The sequence below is a fragment of the Oncorhynchus mykiss genome, chromosome 9 (genome assembly GCF_057628025.1).
Source record: "Oncorhynchus mykiss isolate SJ-2025 chromosome 9, ASM5762802v1, whole genome shotgun sequence".
NCBI classification, from domain to species: Eukaryota; Metazoa; Chordata; class Actinopteri; order Salmoniformes; family Salmonidae; genus Oncorhynchus; species Oncorhynchus mykiss.
The window spans coordinates 7656354-7678665 of NC_143030.1; the positions used below are offsets into that span (position 1 = coordinate 7656354).

At 41.3% G+C, this 22312-nt stretch overlaps 1 protein-coding gene across 1 annotated transcript; it reads left to right on the top strand.

Annotated features, from left to right (window-relative positions):
• Window positions 1–8437: 8437 nt before the first annotated feature.
• On the top strand, window positions 8438–11736 carry LOC118965974 (endonuclease domain-containing 1 protein-like). The gene is made up of 2 exons (XM_090185719.1): window positions 8438–9402; window positions 11080–11736. The coding sequence occupies exons 1-2, from the start codon at window positions 9076–9078 to the stop codon at window positions 11734–11736; spliced, it is 984 nt and encodes a 327-aa protein (XP_090041845.1). The 5' UTR covers window positions 8438–9075.
• The last annotated feature ends 10576 nt before the right edge of the window (window positions 11737–22312 follow it).

Here is a 22312-nt window from a genome sequence, read left to right on the forward strand (position 1 = left end):
GGACATGGTTCTACAGGACCTCCACCAGCCGAAGCTAAAGAGTAACATTAGACAGCCTGTTAGACAGCCTGCCAGCATAGTGGAGTCTGCCACTAGCACAGTCAGTGTAGTCAGCTCAGCTATCCCCATTGAGACCGTGTCTGTGCCTCAACCTAGGTTGGGCAAAACTAAACATGGCGGTGTTCACCTTAGCAATCTCACTAGGAGAAAGACCTCCTCCATTCCTGTCATTATTGAAAGAGATCATGATACCTCACATCTCAAAATAGGGCTTCTTAATGTTAGATCCCTTACTTCAAAGGCAATTATAGTCAATGAACTAATCACTGATCATAATCTTGATGTGATTGGCCTGACTGAAACATGGCTTAAGCCTGATGAATTTACTGTGTTAAATGAGGCCTCACCTCCTGGCTACACTAGTGACCATATCCCCCGTGCATCCAGCAAAGGCGGAGGTGTTGCTAACATTTTAAAAATTAAGTTTTCGTCTTTTGAGCTTCTAGTCATGAAATCTATGCAGCCTACTCAATCACTTTTTATAGCTACTGTTTACAGGCCTCCTGGACCATATACAGCGTTCCTCATTGAGTTCCCTGAATTCCTATCGGACCTTGTATACATAGCAGAAAATATTCTAATCTTTGGTGATTTTAATATTCACATGGAAAAGTCCACAGACCCACTCCAAAAGGCTTTCGGAGCCATCATCGACTCAGTGGGTTTTGTCCAACATGTCGCTGGACCCACTCACTGTCACAGTCATACTTTGGACCTAGTTTTGTCCCATGGAATAAATGTTGTGGATCTTAAGGTTTTTCCTCATAATCCTGGACTATCGGACCACCATTTTATTACGTTTGCAATTGCAACAAATAATCTGCTCAGACCCCAACCAAGGAACATCAAAAAGTCGTGCTATAAATTCACAGACAACACAAAGATTCCTTGATGTCCTTCCAGATTCCCTCTGTCTACCCAAGGACGCCAGAGGACAAAAATCAGTTAACCACCTAACTGAGGAACTCAATTTAACCTTGCGCAATACCCTAGATGCAGTTGCACCCCTAAAAACTAGAAACATTTCTCATAAGAAACTAGCTCCCTGGTACACAGAAAATACCCGAGCTCTGAAGCAAGCTTACAGAAAATTGGAACGGAAATAGCGCCACACCAAACTGGAAGTCTTCCGACTAGCTTGGAAAGACAGTACCGTGCAGTACCGAAGAGCCCTTACTGCTGCTCGATCATCCTATTTTTCTAACTTAATTGAGGAAAATAAGAACAATACGAAATTCCTTTTTGATACTGTCGCAAAGCTAACTAAAAAGCAGCATTCCCCAAGAGAGGATGGCTTTCACTTCAGCAGTGATAAATTCATGAACTTCTTTGAGGAAAAGATCATGATTATTAGAAAGCAAATTACGGACTCCTCTTTAAATCTGCGTATTCCTTCAAAGCTCAGCTGTCCTGAGTCTTCACAACTCTGCCAGGACCTAGGATCAAGAGAGACGCTCAAGTGATTTAGTACTATATCTCTTGACACAATGATGAAAATAATCATGGCCTCTAAACCTTCAAGCTGCATACTGGACCCTATTCCAACTAAACTACTGAAAGAGCTGCTTCCTGTGCTTGGCCCTCCTATGTTGAACATAATAAACGGCTCTCTATCCACCGGATGTGTACCAAACTCACTAAAAGTGGCAGTAATAAAGCCTCTCTTGAAAAAGCCAAACCTTGACCCAGAAAATATAAAAAACTATCGGCCTATATCGAATCTTTCATTCCTCTCAAAAATTTTAGAAAAGGCTGTTGCGCAACAACTCACTGCCTTCCTGAAGACAAACAATGTATAGGAAATGCTTCAGTCTGGTTTTAGACCCCATCATAGCACTGAGACTGCACTTGTGAAGCTGGTAAATTACCTTTTAATGGCATCAGACTGAGGCTCTGCATCTGTCCTCGTGCTCCTAGACCTTAGTGCTGTTTTTGATACCATCGATCACCACATTCTTTTGGAGAGATTGGAAACCCAAATTGGTCTACACAGACAAGTTCTGGCCTGGTTTAGATCTTATCTGTCAGAAAGATATCAGTTTGCCTCTGTGAATGGTTTGTCCTCTGACAAATCAACTGTACATTTCGGTGTTCCTCAAGGTTCCGTTTTAGGACCACTATTGTTTTCACTATATATTTTACCTCTTGGGCAATGTCATTCGAAAACATAATGTTAACTTTCACTGCTATGCGGATGACACACAGCTTTACATTTCAATGAAACATGGTGAAGCCCCAAAATTGCCCTCGCTAGAAGCATGTGTTTCAGACATAAGGAAGTGGATGGCTGCAAACGTTCTACTTTTAAACTCGGACAAAACAGAGATGCTTGTTCTAGGTCCCAAGAAACAAAGAGATCTTCTGCTGAATCTGACAATTAATCTTAATGGTTGTACAGTCGTCTCAAATAAAACTGTGAAGGACCTCGGAGTTACTCTGGACCCTGATCTCTCTTTTGAAGAACATATCAAGACCATTTCAAGGAGAGCTTTTTCCATCTACGTAACATTGCAAAAATCAGAAACTTTCTGTCCAAAAATGATGCAGAAAAATTAATCCATGCTTTTGTCACTTCTAGGTTAGACTACTGCAATGCTCTACTTTCCGGCTACCCGGATAAAGCACTAAATAAACTTCAGTTAGTGCTAAATACGGCTGCTAGAATCCTGACTAGAACCAAACAAATGTATCATATTACTCCTGTGCTAGCCTCCCTACACTGGCTTCCTGTCAAGGCAAGGGCTGATTTCAAGGTTTTACTGCTAACCTACAAAGCATTACATGGGCTTGCTCTTACCTATCACTCTGATTTGGTCCTGCCGTACATACCTACAGGTACGCTACGGTCACAAGACGCAGGCCTCCTAATTGTCCCTAGAATTTCTAAGCAAACAGCTGGAGGCATGGCTTTCTCCTATAGAGCTCCATTTTTATGGAACGGTCTGCCTACCCATGTAAGAGACGCAAACTCGGTCTCAACCTTTAAGTCTTTACTGAAGACTCATCTTTTCAGTGGGTCATATGATTGAGTGTAGTCTGGCCCAGGAGTGGGAAGGTGAATGGAAAGGCTCTGGAGCAACGAACCGCCCTTGCTGTCTCTGCCTGGCCGGTTCCCCTCTTTCCACTGGGATTCTCTGCCTCTAACCCTATTACAGGGGCTGAGTCACTGGCTTACTGGTGCTCTTTCATACCGTCCCTGGGAGGGGTGCGTCACCTGATTGGGTTGAGTCACTGATGTGATCTTCCTGTCTGGGTTGGTCCCCCCCCCCCCCCCCCCTTGGGTTGTGCCGTGGCGGAGATCTTTGTGGGCTATACTCAGCCTTGTCTCAGGATGGTAAGTTGGTGGTTGAAGATATCCCTCTAGTGGTGTGGGGGCTGTGCTTTGGCAAAGTAGGTGGGGTTATATCCTTCTTGTTTGGCCCTGTCCGGGGGTGTCCTCGGATGGGGTCACAGTATCTCCTGACCCCTCCTGTCTCAGCCTCCAGTATTTATGCTGCAGTAGTTTATGTGTCGGGGGGCTAGGGTCAGTTTGTTATATCTGGAGTACTTCTCCTGTCCTATTCGGTGTCCTGTGTGAATTTAAGTATGCTCTCTCTAATTCTCTCTTTCTCTCTTTCTTTCTCTCTCTCGGAGGACATGAGCCCTAGGACCATGTCTCAGGACTGCCTGACATGATGACTCCTTGCTGTCCCCAGTCCACCTGGCCGTGCTGCTGCTCCAGTTTCAAGTGTTCTGCCTTATTATTATTGGATCATGCTGGTCATTTATGAACATTTGAACATCTTTGCCACGTTCTGTTATAATCTCCACCCGGCACAGCCAGAAGAGGACTGGCCACCCCACATAGCCTGGTTCCTCTCTAGGTTTCTTCCTAGGTTTTGGCCTTTCTAGGGAGTTTTTCCCTAGCCACCGTGCTTCTACATCTGCATTGCTTGCTGTTTGGGGTTTTAGGCTGGGTTTCTGTACAGCACTTTGAGATATCAGCTGATGTACGAAGGGCTATATAAATACATTTGATTTGATTTGACTGATTAACACCTCAGACTCAGACTTTACTGTTTGAAATAGATGATTTGAAGGAACTAAGCCACATCCTGTTGTTGAGCTCCAGTATCTGTTTCTAAAGACTTATGAAACCAATTAAGAGGAAGAGGAGAGAGACCATCTACCGCATCTCGTCATCCTGCCATCGCTCATCCATATATTATATGTTCATTTTCTTAATTATTCCTTTACTCATGTGTGTATAAGGTAGTTGGGAAATTGTAAGTTTACTTGAACTGCCTCAATTACTGGAAATAAACTCAGCAGTGTTCAGATCACAGAATACATCAAGTTGTGAACAACGTCCCCCAACAACACCAGTAAATGAAACATCCATTATATGCCTTGGTTTACTGTAAGTGTGTTAGAGGCTAAATCAGGGGTGGAAAGTTGATTGACATTTGAATGCTTCCTCCATTTCATTCAGTAGGACACATCTTCCTTCATTTCATTCAGTTGGACACATCTTCCTCCATTTCATTCAGTAGGACACATCTTCCTCCATTTCATTCAGTAGGACACATCTTCCTCCATTTCATTCAGTTGGACACATCTTCCTCCATTTCATTCAGTTGGACACATCTTCCTCCATTTCATTCAGTAGGACACATCTTCCTCCATTTCATTCAGTTGGACACATCTTCCTCCATTTAATTCAGTAGGACACATCTTCCTCCATTTCATTCAGTAGGATACATCTTCCTCCATTTCATTCAGTAGGACACATCTTCCTCCATTTCATTCAGTTGGACACATCTTCCTCCGTTTCATTCAGTTGGACACATCTTCCTCCATTTCATTCAGTTGGCCACATCTTCCTCCATTTCATTCAGTAGGACACATCTTCCTCCATTTCATTCAGTTGGACACATCTTCCTTCATTTCATTCAGTAGGACACATCGTCCTCCATTTCATTCAGTTGGACACATCTTCCTCCATTTCATTCAGTTGGCCACATCTTCCTCCATTTCATTCAGTTGAACACATCTTCCTCCATTTCATTCAGTAGGACACATCTTCCTCCATTTCATTCAGTTGGACACATCTTCCTCCATTTCATTCAGTTGGACACATCTTCCTCCATTTCATTCAGTAGGACACATCTTCCTCCATTTCATTCAGTTGGACACATCTTCCTCCATTTCATTCAGTAGGACACATCTTCCTCCATTTCATTCAGTTGGACACATCTTCCTCCATTTCATTCAGTTGGACACATCTTCCTCTGTTTCATTCAGTTGGACACATCTTCCCCAGTTTCATTCAGTAGGACACATCTTCCTCCATTTCATTCAGTTGGACACATCTTCCTCCATTTCATTCAGTTGGACACGTCTTCCTCCATTTCATTCAGTAGGACACATCTTCCTACATTTCATTCAGTAGGACACATCTTCCTCCATTTCATTCAGTTGGACACATTTTCTAACTCTACATACACAGCCTTGTGTCCGCTCTCACTGTGACCTACTTCAGTTACTGGAAATAAACTCAGCAGTGGTCAGACCACAGAATACACCAACATAAATACACCACTCTGGGTGGCAGGGTAGCCTAGTGGTTAGAGCGTTGGACTAGTGACCGAAAGGTTGCAAGTTCAAATCCCCGAGCTGACAAGGTAGAAATCTGTCGTTCTGCCCCCTGAACAGGCAGTTAACCCACTGTTTCTAGGCCGTCATTGAAAATAAGAATTTGTTCTTAACTGACTTGCCTAGTCAAATAAAAAATAAATAACATCTTCCTCCATGTCATTCAGTTGTACACATCTTCCTCATCACATACAGTGGGGCAAAAAAGTATTTAGTCAGCCACCAATTGTGCAAGTTCTCCCACTTAAAAAGCTGAGAGAGGACTGAAATTTTCATCGTAGGTACACTTCAACTATGACAGACAAAATGAGAAAGAACAATCCAGAAAATCACATTGTAGGATTTTTTATGAATTTATTTGCAAACTATATATATACTGTATTCTACACTATCTATACTATACTATCTATCTAGTGCATCTTAGCTGCTCCTCCATATTTATATATTCTTATTCCATTCCTTTACTAGATGTGTGTGTATTAGGTATTTGTTGTGGAATTAATATAATATATATTACCTGTTAGATATTACTGCCATGTCAGAACTAGAAGCACAAGCATTTCTCTACACTCGCAATAACATCTACTAACCATGTGACCAATAACATCTACTAACCATGTGACCAATAACATCTACTAACCATGTGACCAATAACATCTACTAACCATGTGACCAATAACATCTACTAACCATGTGACCAGTAACATCTACTAACCATGTGACCAGTAACATCTACTAACCATGTGACCAATAACATCTACTAACCATGTGACCAATAACATCTACTAACCATGTGTATGTGACCAATAACATCTACTAACCATGTGTATGTGACCAATAACATCTACTAACCATATGTATGTGACCAATAACATCTACTAACCATGTGTATGTGACCAATACAATTTGATTTGATTTGTAATGTACACTCGTGGCCAAAGGTTTTGAGAATGACACAAATATTGATTTCCACAAAGTTCGCTGCTTCAGTGTCTTTAGATATTTTTGTCAGATGTTACTATGGAATACTGAAGTATAATTACAAGCATTTCATAAGTGTCAAAGGCTTTTATTGACAATTACATGAAGTTGATGCAAAGAGACAATATTTGCTGTGTTGACCCTTCTTTTTCAAGACCTCTGCAATCCGCCCTGGCATGCTGTCAATTAACTTCTGGGCCACATCCTGACTGATGGCAGCCCATTCTTGCATAATCAATGCTTGTAGTTTGTCAGAATTTGTTGGTTTTTGTTTGTTCACCCCACCTCTTGACCACAAGTTCTCAATAGGATTAATGTCTGGGGAGTTTCCTGGCCATGGACCCAAAATATCGATGTTTGAGAAGCAACCCCACACATGAATGGTTTCAGGATGCTTTACTGTTGATGCTTTACTGGACCGATGGTAGCACTCACCTTGTCTTCTCCGGACAAGCTTTTTTCCGGATGCCTCAAGCAATTGGAAAGGGGATTCATCAGAGAAAATTACCTTAACCCAGTCTTCAGCGGTCCAATCCCTGTAGCTTTTGCAGAATATCAGTCTGTCCCTGATGTTTTTCCTGGAGAGAAGTGGCTTCTTTGCTGCCCTTCTTGACACCAGGCTATCCTCCAAAGTCTTCGCCTCACTGTGCGTGCAGATGCACTCACACCTGCCTGCTGCCATTCCCGAACAAGCTCTGTACTGGTGGTGCCCTGATCCCGCAGCTTAATCAATTTTAAGAGACGGTCCTGGTGCTTGCTGGACTTTCTTGGGCACCCTGAAGCCTTCTTCACAACAATTGAACTGCTCTCCTTGAAGTTCTTGATTATCCGATAAATGGTTGATTTAGGTGCAATCTTACTGGCAGCCATATCCTTGCCTGTGAAGCCCTTTTTGTGCAAAGCAATGATGACAGCACGTGTTTCCTTGCAGGTAACCATGGTTGACAGAGGAAGAACAATGATTTCAAGCACCACCTTCCTTTTGAAGCTTCCAGTCTGTTATTCTAACTCAAACAGCATGACAGAGTGATCTCCAGCCTTGTCCTCATCAACACTCACACCTGTGTTAAAGAGATAATCACTGACATGTCAGCTGGTCCTTTTGTGGCAGGGCTGAAATGCAGTGGAAATGTTTTTTGGGGATTCAGTTAATTTGCATGGCAAAGAGGGACTTTGCAATTAATTGCAATTCATCTGATCACTCTTCATAACATTCTGGAGTATATGCAAATTGCCATCATACAAACTGAGGTAGCAGACTTTGTGAACATTAATATTTGTGTCATTCTCAAATCTTTTGGCCACGACTGTATGTGAGGCCTTTGAGACATCATACTAAATATGTTGACTTGCTGGTCAAGGGAAATGCAAGTTTACTTCTTTGAGTTGTTGAGTCAGAGGCGCTAAGCCTTGTGGGATATTAATGAATGTCAACTCAGCAACCGTAATTCCAGAACAGTCCCACTGTGGTAATAGTGTGATGTGTATCTTCTGACAGACTCTATGCTGAGTAAAGTAATGTTTTTATCCTAAAACGTTTTTCTACCAGAACCAAAGTGTGGATGCAGTCACTATTTAGAGCAGTCTAATCTCATTAACCCAGAACTATAATCTCATTAACCCAGAACTATAATCTCATTAACCCAGAACTATAATCTCATTAACCGAGAACTATAATCTCATTAACCCAGAACTATAATCTCATTAACCCTGAACTATAATCTCATTAACCCAGAACTATAATCTCATTAACCCAGAACTATAATCTCATTAACCCAGAACTATAATCTCATTAACCCAGTACTATAATCTCATTAACCCAGAACTATAATCTCATTAACCCAGAACTATAATCTCATTAACCCAGAACTATAATCTCATTAACCCAGAACTATAATCTCATTAACCCAGAACTATAATCTCATTAACCCAGAACTATAATCTGTGTGATTAAGTTCTGGGTCCATACGTGTTAGAAACTACAGTAGGTGAGTCACATGTTATTTGTTACAGCAGTTTCCATGGAAACATACAGAGGAGTTTATGCAAATCAGTCCTATCTGTCCTGACACATGAAGGAGGAGTCTCTGAAAACCTATTTAAATCAGTCTGTCCTGACTCAGCTCAACAGTCTCCAGTCTACCAACTGGTCTCCGTAATAACTATTTAAATCAGTCTGTCCTGACTCAGCTCAACAGTCTCCAGTCTACCAACTGGTCTCTGTAATAACTATTTAAAACAGTCTGTCCTGACTCAGCTCAACAGTCTCCAGTCTACCAACTGGTCTCTGTAATAACTATTTAAAGCAGTCTGTCCTGACTCAGCTCAACAGTCTCCAGTCTACCAGCTGGTCTCTGTAACTTCATCTTTGTCTCTGTGGTGTACAGTCTTCAGGTGATTATGGGGGTATTGAATCATCTCTCTACTCTCTTCCTCCTCTCTCTACTTCCTCCTGCTCTCTCTCATGTAGTGGATAAGTTCAGTGATGTTCCACAGTGCCAGAAGTTCTTCCTGGAGGAGACAACTCCAAATCTCCCAGGTATTTTGGTTGGTGGGACAGTCAAGGACCAGAACCGCTACAAGCCGATCTGCCAGTTTTACCAGGACACCTACAGGTTTGCAACTCTCTACGACACGACCAACAGGATCCCTGTGTTCTCAGCCTACACCTTCTCTGGTCCTCCTACAGACCCCAGACCAAATCAACCCTGGATGATCGAGCCCCAGGTAGGACAATGTTTTTTCATATAACATGACATGATTTGTTTACTGCTATACAGTTGAAGTCAGAAGTTTAGATACACTTGGGTTGGAGTCATTAAAACTCATTTTTCAACCACTCCACACATTTCTTGTTAACAAACTATAGTTTTGGCAAGTTGTTTAGGACATCTACTTTGTGCATGACACAAGTAATTTTTCCAACAATTGTTTACAGACAGATTATTTCACTTTTATAATTCATTGTATCACCCAGTGGGTCAGAAGTTTACATACACTAAGTTGACTGTGCCTTTTAAACAGCTTGGAAAATTCCAGAAAATGATGTCATGGCTTTAGAAGCCTCTGATATGCTAATTGACATCATTTGAGTCAATTGGAGGTGTACCTGTGGATGTATTTCAAGGACTACCTACAAACTCAGTGCCTCTTTGCTTGACATCATGGGAAAATCTAAAGAAATCAGCCAAGACCTCAGAACCAAAATTGTAGACCTCCATGTCTGGTTCATCCTTGGGAGCAATTTCCAAACGCCTGAATGTACCACGTTCATCTGTACAAACAATCGTACGCAAGTATAAACACCATGGGACCAGGCAGCCGTCATACCGCTCAGGAAGGAGACACGTTCTGTCTCCTAGAGATGAATGTACTTTGGTGCAAAAAGTGCAAATCAATCCCAGAACAACAGCAAAGGACCTTGTGAAGAGGCTGGAGGAAACAGGTACCAAAGTATCTATATCCACAGTAAAACGAGTCCTATATCGACATAACCTGAAAGGCCGCTCAGCAAGGAAGAAGCCACTGCTCCAAAACCACCATAAAAAGCCAGACCACGGTTTGCAACTGCACATGGGGACAATGATCGTACCATTTGGAGAAATGTCCTCTGGTCTGATGGGGGTGCTTTGCCGCAGGAGGGACTGGTGCACTTCATAAAATAGATGGCATCATGAGGTAGGAAAATTATGTGGATATATTGAAGCAATATCTCAAGACATCAGTCAGGAAGTTGGAGCTTGGTCACAAATGGATCTTCCAAATGGACAATGACCCCAAGCATACTTCCAAAGTTGTGGCAAAATGGCTTAAGGACAACAAAGTCAAGGTATTGGAGTGGCCATCATGAAGCCCTGACCTCAATCCCATAGAAAATGTGTGGGCAGAACTGATAAAGCGTGGGCGAGCAAGGAGGCCTACAAACCTGACTCAGTTACACCAGCTCTGTCAGGAGGAATGGGCCGAAATGCACCCAACTTATTGTGGGAAGCTTGTGGAAGGCTACCCGAAATGTTTGACCCAAGTTAAACAATTTAAAGGCAATGCTACCAAATACTAATTGAGTGTATGTAAACGTGCATGTAAAAGCTGAAATAAATAATTCTCTCTATAATTATTCTGACATTTCACATTTTTAAAATCAAGTGGTGATCCTAACTGACCTAAAACAGGGAATTTTTACTCAGATTAAATGTCAGGAATTGTGAAAAACTGAGTTTAAATGTTTTTGGCTAAGGTGTATGTAAACTTCCGACTTCAACTGTATATCACAGACAGTTATGTTACAGAATATAAAACTACCACTATGGAGGGTGTAGAGACCCCCCCCCCCCCCCAGAAAATAGGGTTTATTGTACAGAAGGGTTGTGAATGAATGAATGGATGTATGATTGTTTCCTGCAGCTCAACGGTGTAAACAACAGCCCTGAAATGAAGATTATGGGAGGACACTATCAACACCAGGCTGGTAACTACGACTATAGTAACCCAATACAAAATAAAGGGGTGAACAGAGGTCACCTCTTCCCAAATTCACATGCTCATGACCTTGATACTCAGAAGTCCACCTTTACCCTGACCAACATCGTTCCCCAGGTGGTGTCCTTCAACAATGGCAGCTGGAGAGAAATGGAGGAACATGTCAGAGAAAAGCTGATGACGGACTGTTTTAGTAACAACAGGAAGATAAAGGCCTATGTGGTGACTGGAGCAGTGCCCAGTAAGAGCAACACACTGAACAACAGAGTGAACATCCCAGATCTCATGTGGACAGCCTACTGCTGTTTGGACAAGAAGAAGAAGTGGATGGCGGAAGCACACTGGGGGTGGAACAAGAAGGAAGACAAGGGGAAAACGTTGAACCCAGAAACCTTGGGAGCACTCGAAAAGGAGTTGAGCCAATTTCACCAAGGTGGTCGTGTCCAGGTGTTCCCAAAGGATTGTCCAACAGGTCCTAAACCTACCACTCCCTCTAAACAACCCAATTGGAAGAATTCTCTAAAAATAATTTCTTTCAAAGTCAGGAATCTTTACAATTCCATAATGAATAGAATTGGATGATCAAGGTACAGATGCTCAGACTATATCAACAAACTATCAACTAAACTCTGTTGAAATTATGTTGATATGCAACCACTTGTTATGGTTAGAGTAATTCTTATAAGGGTTATAGTGGTTATAGTGATAATAAGGGTTATAGTGGTTATAAGGGTGGTTATAAGGGTTATAGTGGTTATAGTGATAATAAGGGTTATAGTGGTTATAAGGGTTTTAGAGGTTATAAGGGTGGTTATAAGGGTTATAGTGGTTATAAGGGTTTTAGAGGTTATAAGGGTGGTTATAAGGGTTATAGTGGTTATAAGGGTTATAGTGGTTATAAGGGTTATAGTGATTATAAGGGTTATGAGGGTTATAGTGGTTATAAGGGTTATAGTGGTTCTATGGGTTAAAGTGGTAATAAGGGTTAAAGTGGTTATAAGGGTTATAGTGGTTCTATGGGTTATAATGGTAATAAGGGTTATAGTGGTAATGAGGGTTATAGTGGTTATAAGGGTTATAGTGGTTCTATGGGTTATAGTGGTAATAAGGGTAATACCGGTAATGAGGGTTGTAATGGTAATGAGGGTTATAGTGGTAATAATGGTACCCAACCCTCTGATACGTGTTATCTACCAAATTCATCTATGTCTATATATATATATATATATATAGTCTCTTCTCTTCCCTCTCTGTCCATCTCTTCTATGTCTATATATATCTATAGTTTATTGTCTTCCCTCTCTGTCCATCTCTTCTATGTCTATATATATCTATAGTCTCTTGTCTTCCCTCTCTGTCCATCTCTTCTATGTCTATATATATCTATAGTCTCTTCTCTTCCCTCTCTGTCCATCTCTTCTATGTCTATATATATCTATAGTCTCTTGTCTTCCCTCTCTGTCCATCTCTTCTATGTCTATATATATCTATAGTTTATTGTCTTCCCTCTCTGTCCATCTCTTCTATGTCTATATATATCTATAGTTTCTTGTCTTCCCTCTCTGTCCATCTCTTCTATGTCTATATATATCTATAGTCTCTTCTCTTCCCTCTCTGTCCATCTCTTCTATGTCTATATATATCTATAGTTTCTTGTCTTCCCTCTCTGTCCATCTCTTCTATGTCTATATATATCTATAGTTTCTTGTCTTCCCTCTCTGTCCATCTCTTCTATGTCTATATATATCTATAGTTTCTTGTCTTCCCTCTCTGTCCATCTCTTCTATGTCTATATATATCTATAGTCTCTTCTCTTCCCTCTCTGTCCATCTCTTCTATGTCTATATATATCTATAGTCTCTTGTCTTCCCTCTCTGTCCATCTCTTCTATGTCTATATATATCTATAGTCTCTTCTCTCCCCTCTACTCTTCTCTTCTATGTCTATAGATATCTATAGTCTATACTCTTCTCTGTTGATATCAAATATAAAAAGTATGTAAGGGGACAGAATTCTATTTTAATAAATAAAATACAGTTGAATTTTTTGATGATGTGCTGCCATTACTCTTGTTAATGTTAATAATTAGGTTTACAGCAGGGTTGAGGTCAATTCCATTTCAATTCCAGTCAGTTCTAGAAGTACACTGGAAATCCATTTCTCTGCCATGCTTTTCAATGAGGAACATTTGGAATTGAAATGGAATTAACCCCAACACTGGCCTAGAGTTTGTCAGGTTGTGACTTCCTTATGACTGTTACCATGGAGATACTATTATATGTTCTGAATGTAATTCTATCACTGTTACCATGGAGATACTATTATATGTTCTGAATGTAATTCTATCACTGTTACCATAGAGATACTATTATGTTCTGAATGTAATTCTATCACTGTTACCATGGCAATGCTATTTATTATATGTTCTGAATGTAATTCTATCACTGTTACCATAGAGATACTATTATATGTCCTGAATGTAATTCTATCACTGTTACCATAGAGATACTATTATATGTTCTGAATGTAATTCTATCACTGTTACCATAGAGATACTATTGTATGTTCTGAATGTAATTCTATCACTGTTACCATAGAGACACTATTGTATGTTCTGAATGTAATTCTATCACTGTTACCATAGAGATACTATTATGTTCTGAATGTAATTCTATCACTGTTACCATGGAGATACTATTATATGTTCTGAATGTAATTCTATCACTGTTACCATAGAGATACTATTATGTTCTGAATGTAATTCTATCACTGTTACCATGGAGATACTATTATATGTTCTGAATGTAATTCTATCACTGTTACCATAGAGATACTATTATATGTTCGGAATGTAATTCTATCACTGTTACCATAGAGAAACTATTATATGTTCTGAATGTAATTCTATCACTGTTACCATAGAGATACTATTATATGTTCTGAATGTAATTCTATCACTGTTACCATAGAGATACTATTATATGTCCTGAATGTAATTCTATCACTGTTACCATAGAGAAACTATTATATGTTCTGAATGTAATTCTATCACTGTTACCATAGAGATACTATTATATGTTCTGAATGTAATTCTATCACTGTTACCATGGAGATACTATTATATGTTCTGAATGTAATTCTATCACTGTATGTATCCATCTTCTTCCCATCTGAAGGAATAAACATCTATAATGAATGAAGCCTGTGAGAGTCTGGTGTTTTGTTCTCATGCTGTTTAAATGTAACCAAGTGACTCCAAAATGTTCCAATTCAACATTAAACAACGTTATTTGAAGTTAAAATCTAAGTGATTGAAAGCACTATTGTAGTTGTCAGTTATTCATTCAAACTTTGTCATAACTATGTGTCCAACCAGTCCAGCATACCAGCTAGCTACCATGTCTCTAAACATACCTGGAGCTAGTCAAGAAGATACCATGTCTCTAAGCATACCTGGAGCTGGTCAAGAAGCTACCATGTCTCTAAACATACCTGGAGCTGGTCAAGAAGCTACCATGTCTCTAAACATACCTGGACCTGGTCAAGAAGCTACCATGTCTCTAAACATACCTGGAGCTGGTCTAGAAGCTACCATGTCTCTAAACATACCTGGAGCTGGTCAAGAAGCTACCATGTCTCTAAACATACATCACCCATAGGGCGGCTCACTATTGGTCCAGCATCGTCCAGGTTTGGCCGGGTTAGGCCGTCATTGGAAATAAGAATTTATTCTTTACTGACTTGCCAAGTTAAATAAAGGTTAAATTATTTAAAAAATGATTTTCAAGCAGTGTTCTCAAATCATCTGACCAGCAGGGGTCAGCCTTGTTTCAGTTTTCAAACCTCCAATCAATGACCTATGTGGACAGGACAGGTTTCAATTGATTGATTGATTGATAAATATATTATATATATATATATGAAATACATATTTTGTTTTGGATGAATTTACCTCTGCCTAGATTCCTTTTATGGTTTATTTGGCTTGAAGACCATTGCAATGCTTTTTTACCCATTGAAGACTATTCAGAAAAACTACAAAAAACTACAATTCTACTTCCTGGAAAATGACGTGTCACTTTAGTAGTGTATAGAAAGAAAGACCTTGGATGAGAGAGAGAGAGAGGGTGGCAGAGATAGATAGAGAGACAGAGAGGGAGGCAGAGAGAGAGAGAGAGAGAGAGAGAGAGAGGGAGACAGAGAGAGAGGGGCAGAGATAGATAGAGAGAGAGACAGAGAGGTAGGCAGAGAGTGAGGGAGGCAGAGAGAGAGAGAGAGAGAGAGAGAGGGAGTCCGAGATAGATAGATAGAGAGACAGAGAGGGAGGCAGAGAGTGAGGGAGGCAGAGATAGATAGATAGAGAGAGGGAGTCAGAGGGAGAGAGACAGAGGCAGATAGAGCGAAAGAGACAGAGGCAGATAGAGAGACAGAGAGGGAGGGAGAGAGATAGATAGAGAGACAGAGAGGGAGGGAGATTGATAGAGAGAGAGAGAGAGAGAGGCAGAGATAGATAGAGAGAGAGACAGAGAGGGAGGCAGAGAGAGAGAGAGAGAGAGAGGCAGAGATAAATAAAGAGAGTGAGAGGGAGGCAGAGAGAGAGGCAAAGAGAGAGAGAGGCAGAGCGTTAGAGACAAAGAGAGAGAGTGAGGCAGAGAGTTAGAGAGTTAGAGGCAGAGAGAGAGCGAGACAGAGAGCAAAGGAGGTAGAGAGAGAGAGGCGGAGAGAGAGAGAGAGATGGAGACAGATATAGAGAGATGGAGGCAGATAGAGAGAGATATGTCATATATTCATATGGACATTTCATCTGTAATTGAGGGAGCCAATCAGATGAAATCCCTTGCTCGCTGCTGTTGGCTGTTGCCGTGGGGGCGGTGGGGGACAGCGGAAACCAAAGTAGTGAACTAGCACAGTATGAGGCTGATGCAGCAACTCATACTCCCTTTTTTTTGGGAGCCCTGGTGCTTCCTTCCCTGCATACTATCGCACCCCAGGTCCCTTGATCAAGGGACCTGGGGTAGTGTAGGGGCAATCTGGGAGACGGAGGGGGGTTGCTCATTGGCTATACTTCCCTTCCTCCACACGTCGTAGAGTTGACAATGATAGCTGAGGGTGTTAGACCTTTCCAGTTCAATGACCAGCACAGAAACTAATCATTTTCCTGATGGTAGCACGCTGGTCTATTCAACATTGCTAAACCTTTCCCTGCACAATGGCAAAATGGCCACAATTGAAATGTAAATAATTCAACAATTTCAATTTCTCTCCAGCGTCAAGAGGGGGGAGGACACAACAACACTTTGCCAGCGAGGTGGGCAGCCCCCAAACCAAATATTGGTTAGGGCCCCCAAAAGACATGTTAAGATCCAAATGAACAACATAACATGGACAGAGGGGGACCTGGGACTTCATCCACAAATCATCTCACAGTAATTGCTGATCTTTGATGTGTCTATAATCTTATTCTTGTTGTAAACTGCAAAACTGATCCGAGAGGGACACTCCTACTCTGAGACACTTGATACGTAAGGCCCCAGGTTAGATTGAATGTTAACACTTGTCCCCTGGGGTTGAGTGGGGTCATGTGGGTATCAAACTTCCTGCTAATGAATTTATCTGCAGTAGGAGTGATGAGTTATTGCTGATGTGAACGAGGCAGAGGCTCAAGTGTTTCCACTGTACAAGATATCTGTGGAATGGTTACAGACAATTTACAGGTGAGAGGTCAAAAGTATAATAACAGGATTGGGTTGTGTAGCTGACAGTAGTGGCTCGCTCAATCTTTATATATATCCCTCCTTTTGTCCTCCATAGAAGTAATCACTGATTAGAAATGACTAGACAGGTTAAAGCCATGTAGTAGAGCCCTTGGTTTCACCTGCCCATTCCTGTCTAAGCAATGATTACTTCAAGGACGGAGGAAGGAGTTGCTCAGTAATTTGTATCAAACACTTCAGTTCTCCCAAAGTGCTCCCTTTCAATTCTCTGCATGAACAGGAAATATGGTGGAAACTCCTTTTGGGCCATGCATACGGCAATCTAATGCTTTTACATTTATGGCGAATAGTGAATCATATTATGTACGCCCTTCAGGAGAAGGGAGTGTTTGATGTCATGACACTAAATTGAAATATTGATCATCATAAGTGATGTCTTACAGACATCCCACCAAATGATGTTAAATATATTTCAAAAGGACAAATTACCAAAGACTACAAATGAAATGCATCACCCACATATGAAACATATTCAATGTCTACATGAACAAATATAGCAATGCGTAGAATAAATTAGCAATTTCAATCAATCAATCAATGTCATTGATTGTCTTTTCCCCTCATCCCAAATCACATGTCATGTCTACATCAAGTAGCACCTTTGCATCTAACTGCACCGTAGGTCAGCCCACATGGGACAAGTGAGAGGGAAATTGTTTTTCACACGCTAGCTCAAACAATGAAAGTTCAGCAGGATGTCATCCAGAATGTGGAAATTTAAGGCCCTTTTGCAAGGGGTCAAAGGTCACAATAGGGCAGAATGGAAAGTATCACCAATAAGCAGAGACTGGATGTATTATTAGTGTATTTGTATACTGTTCTGCATATACACAGAAAGAACCTGGTTAATTTTTCATCCGTTAGTTGGAATTTCTCTACCCCACACTGTGTCAGATCGTCAAGTTGTACAGTGCCTTGCGAAAGTATTCGGCCCCCTTGAACTTTGCGACCTTTTGCCACATTTCAGACTTCAAACATAAAGATATAAAACTGTATTTTTTTGTGAAGAATCAACATCAAGTGGGACACAATCATGAAGTGGAACGACATTTATTGGATATTTCAAACTTTTTTAACAAATCAAAAACTGAAAAATTGGGCGTGCAAAATTATTCAGCCCCCTTAAGTTAATACTTTGTAGCGCCACCTTTTGCTGCGATTACAGCTGTAAGTCGCTTGGGGTATGTCTCTATCAGTTTTGCACATCGAGAGACTGACATTTTTTCCCATTCCTCCTTGCAAAACAGCTCGAGCTCAGTGAGGTTGGATGGAGAGCATTTGTGAACAGCAGTTTTCAGTTCTTTCCACAGATTCTCGATTGGATTCAGGTCTGGACTTTGACTTGGCCATTCTAACACCTGGATATGTGTATTTTTGAACCATTCCATTGTAGATTTTGCTTTATGTTTTGGATCATTGTCTTGTTGGAAGACAAATCTCCGTCCCAGTCTCAGGTCTTTTGCAGACTCCATCAGGTTTTCTTCCAGAATGGTCCTGTATTTGGCTCCATCCATTTTCCCATCAATTTTAACCATCTTCCCTGTCCCTGCTGAAGAAAAGCAGGCCCAAACCATGATGCTGCCACCACCATGTTTGACAGTGGGGATGGTGTGTTCAGGGTGATGAGCTGTGTTTCTTTTACGCCAAACATAACGTTTTGCATTGTTGCCAAAAAGTTCAATTTTGGTTTCATCTGACCAGAGCACCTTCTTCCACATGTTTGGTGTGTCTCCCAGGTGGCTTGTGGCAAAGTTTAAACAACACTTTTTATGGATATCTTTAAGAAATGGCTTTCTTCTTGCCACTCTTCCATAAAGGCCAGATTTGTGCAATATACGACTGATTGTTGCCCTATGGACAGAGTCTCCCACCTCAGCTGTAGATCTCTGCAGTTCATCCAGAGTGATCATGGGCCTCTTGTCTGCATCTCTGATCAGTCTTCTCCTTGTATGAGCTGAAAGTTTAGAGGGACGGCCAGGTCTTGGTAGATTTGCAGTGGTCTGATACTCCTTCCATTTCAATATTATCGCTTGCACAGTGCTCCTTGGGATGTTTAAAGCTTGGGAAATCTTTTTGTATCCAAATCCGGCTTTAAACTTCTTCACAACAGTATCTCGGACCTGCCTGGTGTGTTCCTTGTTCTTCATGATGCTCTCTGCGCTTTTAACGGACCTCTGAGACTATCACAGTGCAGGTGCATTAATACGGAGATTTGATTACACACAGGTGGATTGTATTTATCATCATTAGTCATTTAGGTCAACATTGGATCATTCAGAGATCCTCACTGAACTTCTGGAGAGAGTTTGCTGCACTGAAAGTAAAGGGGCTGAATAATTTTGCACGCCCAATTTTTCAGTTTTTGATTTGTTAAAAAAGTTTGAAATATCCAATAAATGTCGTTCCACTTCATGATTGTGTCCCACTTGCTGTTTATTCTTCACAAAAAGTACAGTTTTATATCTTTATGTTTGAAGCCTGAAATGTGGCAAAAGGTCGCAAAGTTCAAGGGGGCCGAATACTTTCGCAAGGCACTGTAGGTCATGAATGTATTTGACAGGGCAGTTGTGGTTAGCTAATGGCCAACTTTCACCAACATTGAGAAATGTGTTGTTCTTGTGTATATGTAACACTTAAAGCATAATAAATGCAAAAAGTAACTAAATGTTTTCTGGTAGGGTCCACTACATCATAGGCCCTGTCCGGGGGATTCATAGGCCCTGTCCGGGGGATTCATAGGCCCTGTCCGGGGGATTCATAGGCCCTGTCCGGGGGAATCATAGGCCCTGTCCGGGGGATTCATAGGCCCTGTCCGGGGGATTCATAGGCCCTGTCCGGGGGATTCATAGGCCCTGTCCGGGGGATTCATAGGCCCTGTCCGGGGGATTCATAGGCCCTGTCCAGGGGATTCATAGGCCCTGTCCGGGGGATTCATAGGCCCTGTCCAGGGGAATCATAGGCCCTGTCCGCAGGAATCATAGGCCCTGTCCGGGGGATTCATAGGCCCTGTCCGCAGGATTCAATACCCTGTCCGGGGGATTCATAGGACATGGCTACAGTGTCTCCCTACGCCTCGTATCTCAGCCTCCAGTATTTATGCTGCAAAAGTTTGTGTCTGAGGGCTAGGGTCAATCTGTTATATCTGGAGTATTTCTCCTGTCTCATGCACCCTCTAATTCTCTCTCCCTCTCCCCCCCTTCCCAGAGGACCTGAGCCCTGGAACCATGCCTCAGGACTTCCTGGCCTGATGACAACAACCTCTCCCTCAATGTGAGCAAGACAAAGGGGCTGATCATGGACTTTAGGAAAAGGAGGGCCAAACAGGCCCCCATTAACATCGACAGGGCTGAAGTGGAGTGAGTCGAGAGTTCCAAGTTCCTTGGTGTCCACATCACCAACAAACTATCATGGTCCAAACACACCAACACAGTTGTGAACAGGGCACGACAAAACCTTTCCCCCTCAGGAGACTGACAATATTTAGCAAGGATCCCCAGATCCTCAAAAGGTTCTACAGCTGCACCATCGAGAGCATCCTGAGAGGTTGTATAAACCGCCTGGTACGGCAACTGCTGGGCATCTGGCCATAATGCGTACGGCCCAGTACATCACTGGGGCAAAGCTTCCTGACATCAAGGACCTATATATTAAGCGTTGTCACAGGAAGGGCCACAAAATAGTCAAAGAGCCCCCCACCCGCCCAGTGTTTTTACACTGCTGCTACTCACTGTTAATTATATAGCCTCGTTATTGTTATGTAATTGTCTTGTGTTACTTATGGATTTATAACAATTTTTGACTTTAGTTTACTTAGGAAACAATTTCTTAACTCTATTTCTTGACCTGCATTGTTGGGTTTGGGCTTGTAAGTAAGACCTTCACGGTAAGGTCCACAGCTGTTGTATTTGCCGCATGTGACAAATAAAATTTGATTTGATTTGGCTTGGTTTTTGCCCTGGCATGCACTGTCAACTGTGGGACCTTAAATAGACAGGTGTGTGCCCCTTTCCAAATCATGTCAAATCAATTGAATTTACCATAGCTGTACTCCAATGAAGTTGTAGAAACAGCTCTAGGATGATCAATGGAAACAGGATGCACCTGAGCTCAATTTGAGACTCATTGCAAAGGGGAAGAATCATTATGTAAATAAGGTATTTCTGTTTTTTAATTTGTAAATAATTTGCTAAAATGTATAAACCCAATATTCACTCTGTGATCATAGGGTAATGTGTGTAGATTGAGGGAAAATATTATCGTAATTGATTTTATAATTAGGTTGTTAGGTTATAGCATGTGAAAAGTAGTGGTTATAGCATGTGAAAAGTAGTGGTTATAGCATGTGAAAAGTAGTGGTTATAGCATGTGAAAAGTAGTGGTTATAGCATGTGAAAAGTAGTGGTTATAGCATGTGAAAAGTAGTGGTTATAGCATGTGAAAAGTTGTGGTTATAGCATGTGAAAAGTAGTGGTTATAGCATGTGAAAAGTAGTGGTTATAGCATGTGAAAAGTAGTGGTTATAGCATGTGAAAAGGAGTGGTTATAGCATGTGAAAAGGAGTGGTTATAGCATGTGAAAAGTAGTGGTTATAGCATGTCTGGTAGAGTAGTGGTTATGGTGTTTGCTCCCCAAACCAGAGTTTGAGAGTTCAAATCTGAGGAGAGATTTGTTTTAGAGAAACATTTCTGATGTTGCCTTTTGTTGGCATGAAAGAGCTAACTTGAGGTTTGTTGGGGGGTAGGGGTAGTTCCCATCAAATCATCAACCATTCTCTAACCTCTGAAATGTTGTCTTTGATGTGTGCATTTTGAAGTACCCCTTAACATCTAGTGTCTGTCTCTGTGGTAGAGTAGTGGTTATGGCGTTTGCTCCCCAAACAAGAGTTTGAGAGTTCAAATCTGAAGAGAGCCATTTTTGACGTTGACTTTTGTTGGCATGAAAGAACTAACTTGAGGTTTGTTGAGGGGTAGGGGTAGTTCCCATCAAATAGAAGGACTGAAGTGACACCTTGTATAGAATGTCCTTTTAATAGAGTTGTGATAACATACTATGTCGTGGAGTAACACTATATTATCCTTGTCTGCAAAAGCCAACTTTGACCTGGGGGCATGCTTTGTAGACCATTCAAAAGCGTTCCGATACCTTGTCCCCAAGAAAAAACCCACGTGTTATGATAGCTTATAGACAGTAGTAGGCAAATGAAGGGCCAAAGTTCCAATATTAAGATTTTGGAATAACATTTCTAGGGTCTATTTGTTGGTAATTGGAAATACGCCTCTTTCGAATTTCGTCCCCCTAAACACATCCATCCTATAGTGTAGGTTTTGAAGATTCATAATCTCTGTTTGTAGTCACCAAAAGAAGATTGAGGAACGGTTGGTGGA

What these genes read in the sequence shown, in the direction of transcription:
- LOC118965974 (XM_090185719.1), top strand. Translation starts at nt 9,076, where the DNA reads ATGGGGGTATTGAATCATCTCTCTACTCTCTTCCTCCTCTCTCTACTT. An exon ending in CCTGGATGATCGAGCCCCAG is followed by an intron (nt 9,403 to 11,079) that starts GTAGGACAATGT and finishes TGTTTCCTGCAG; the next exon opens with CTCAACGGTGTAAACAACAG.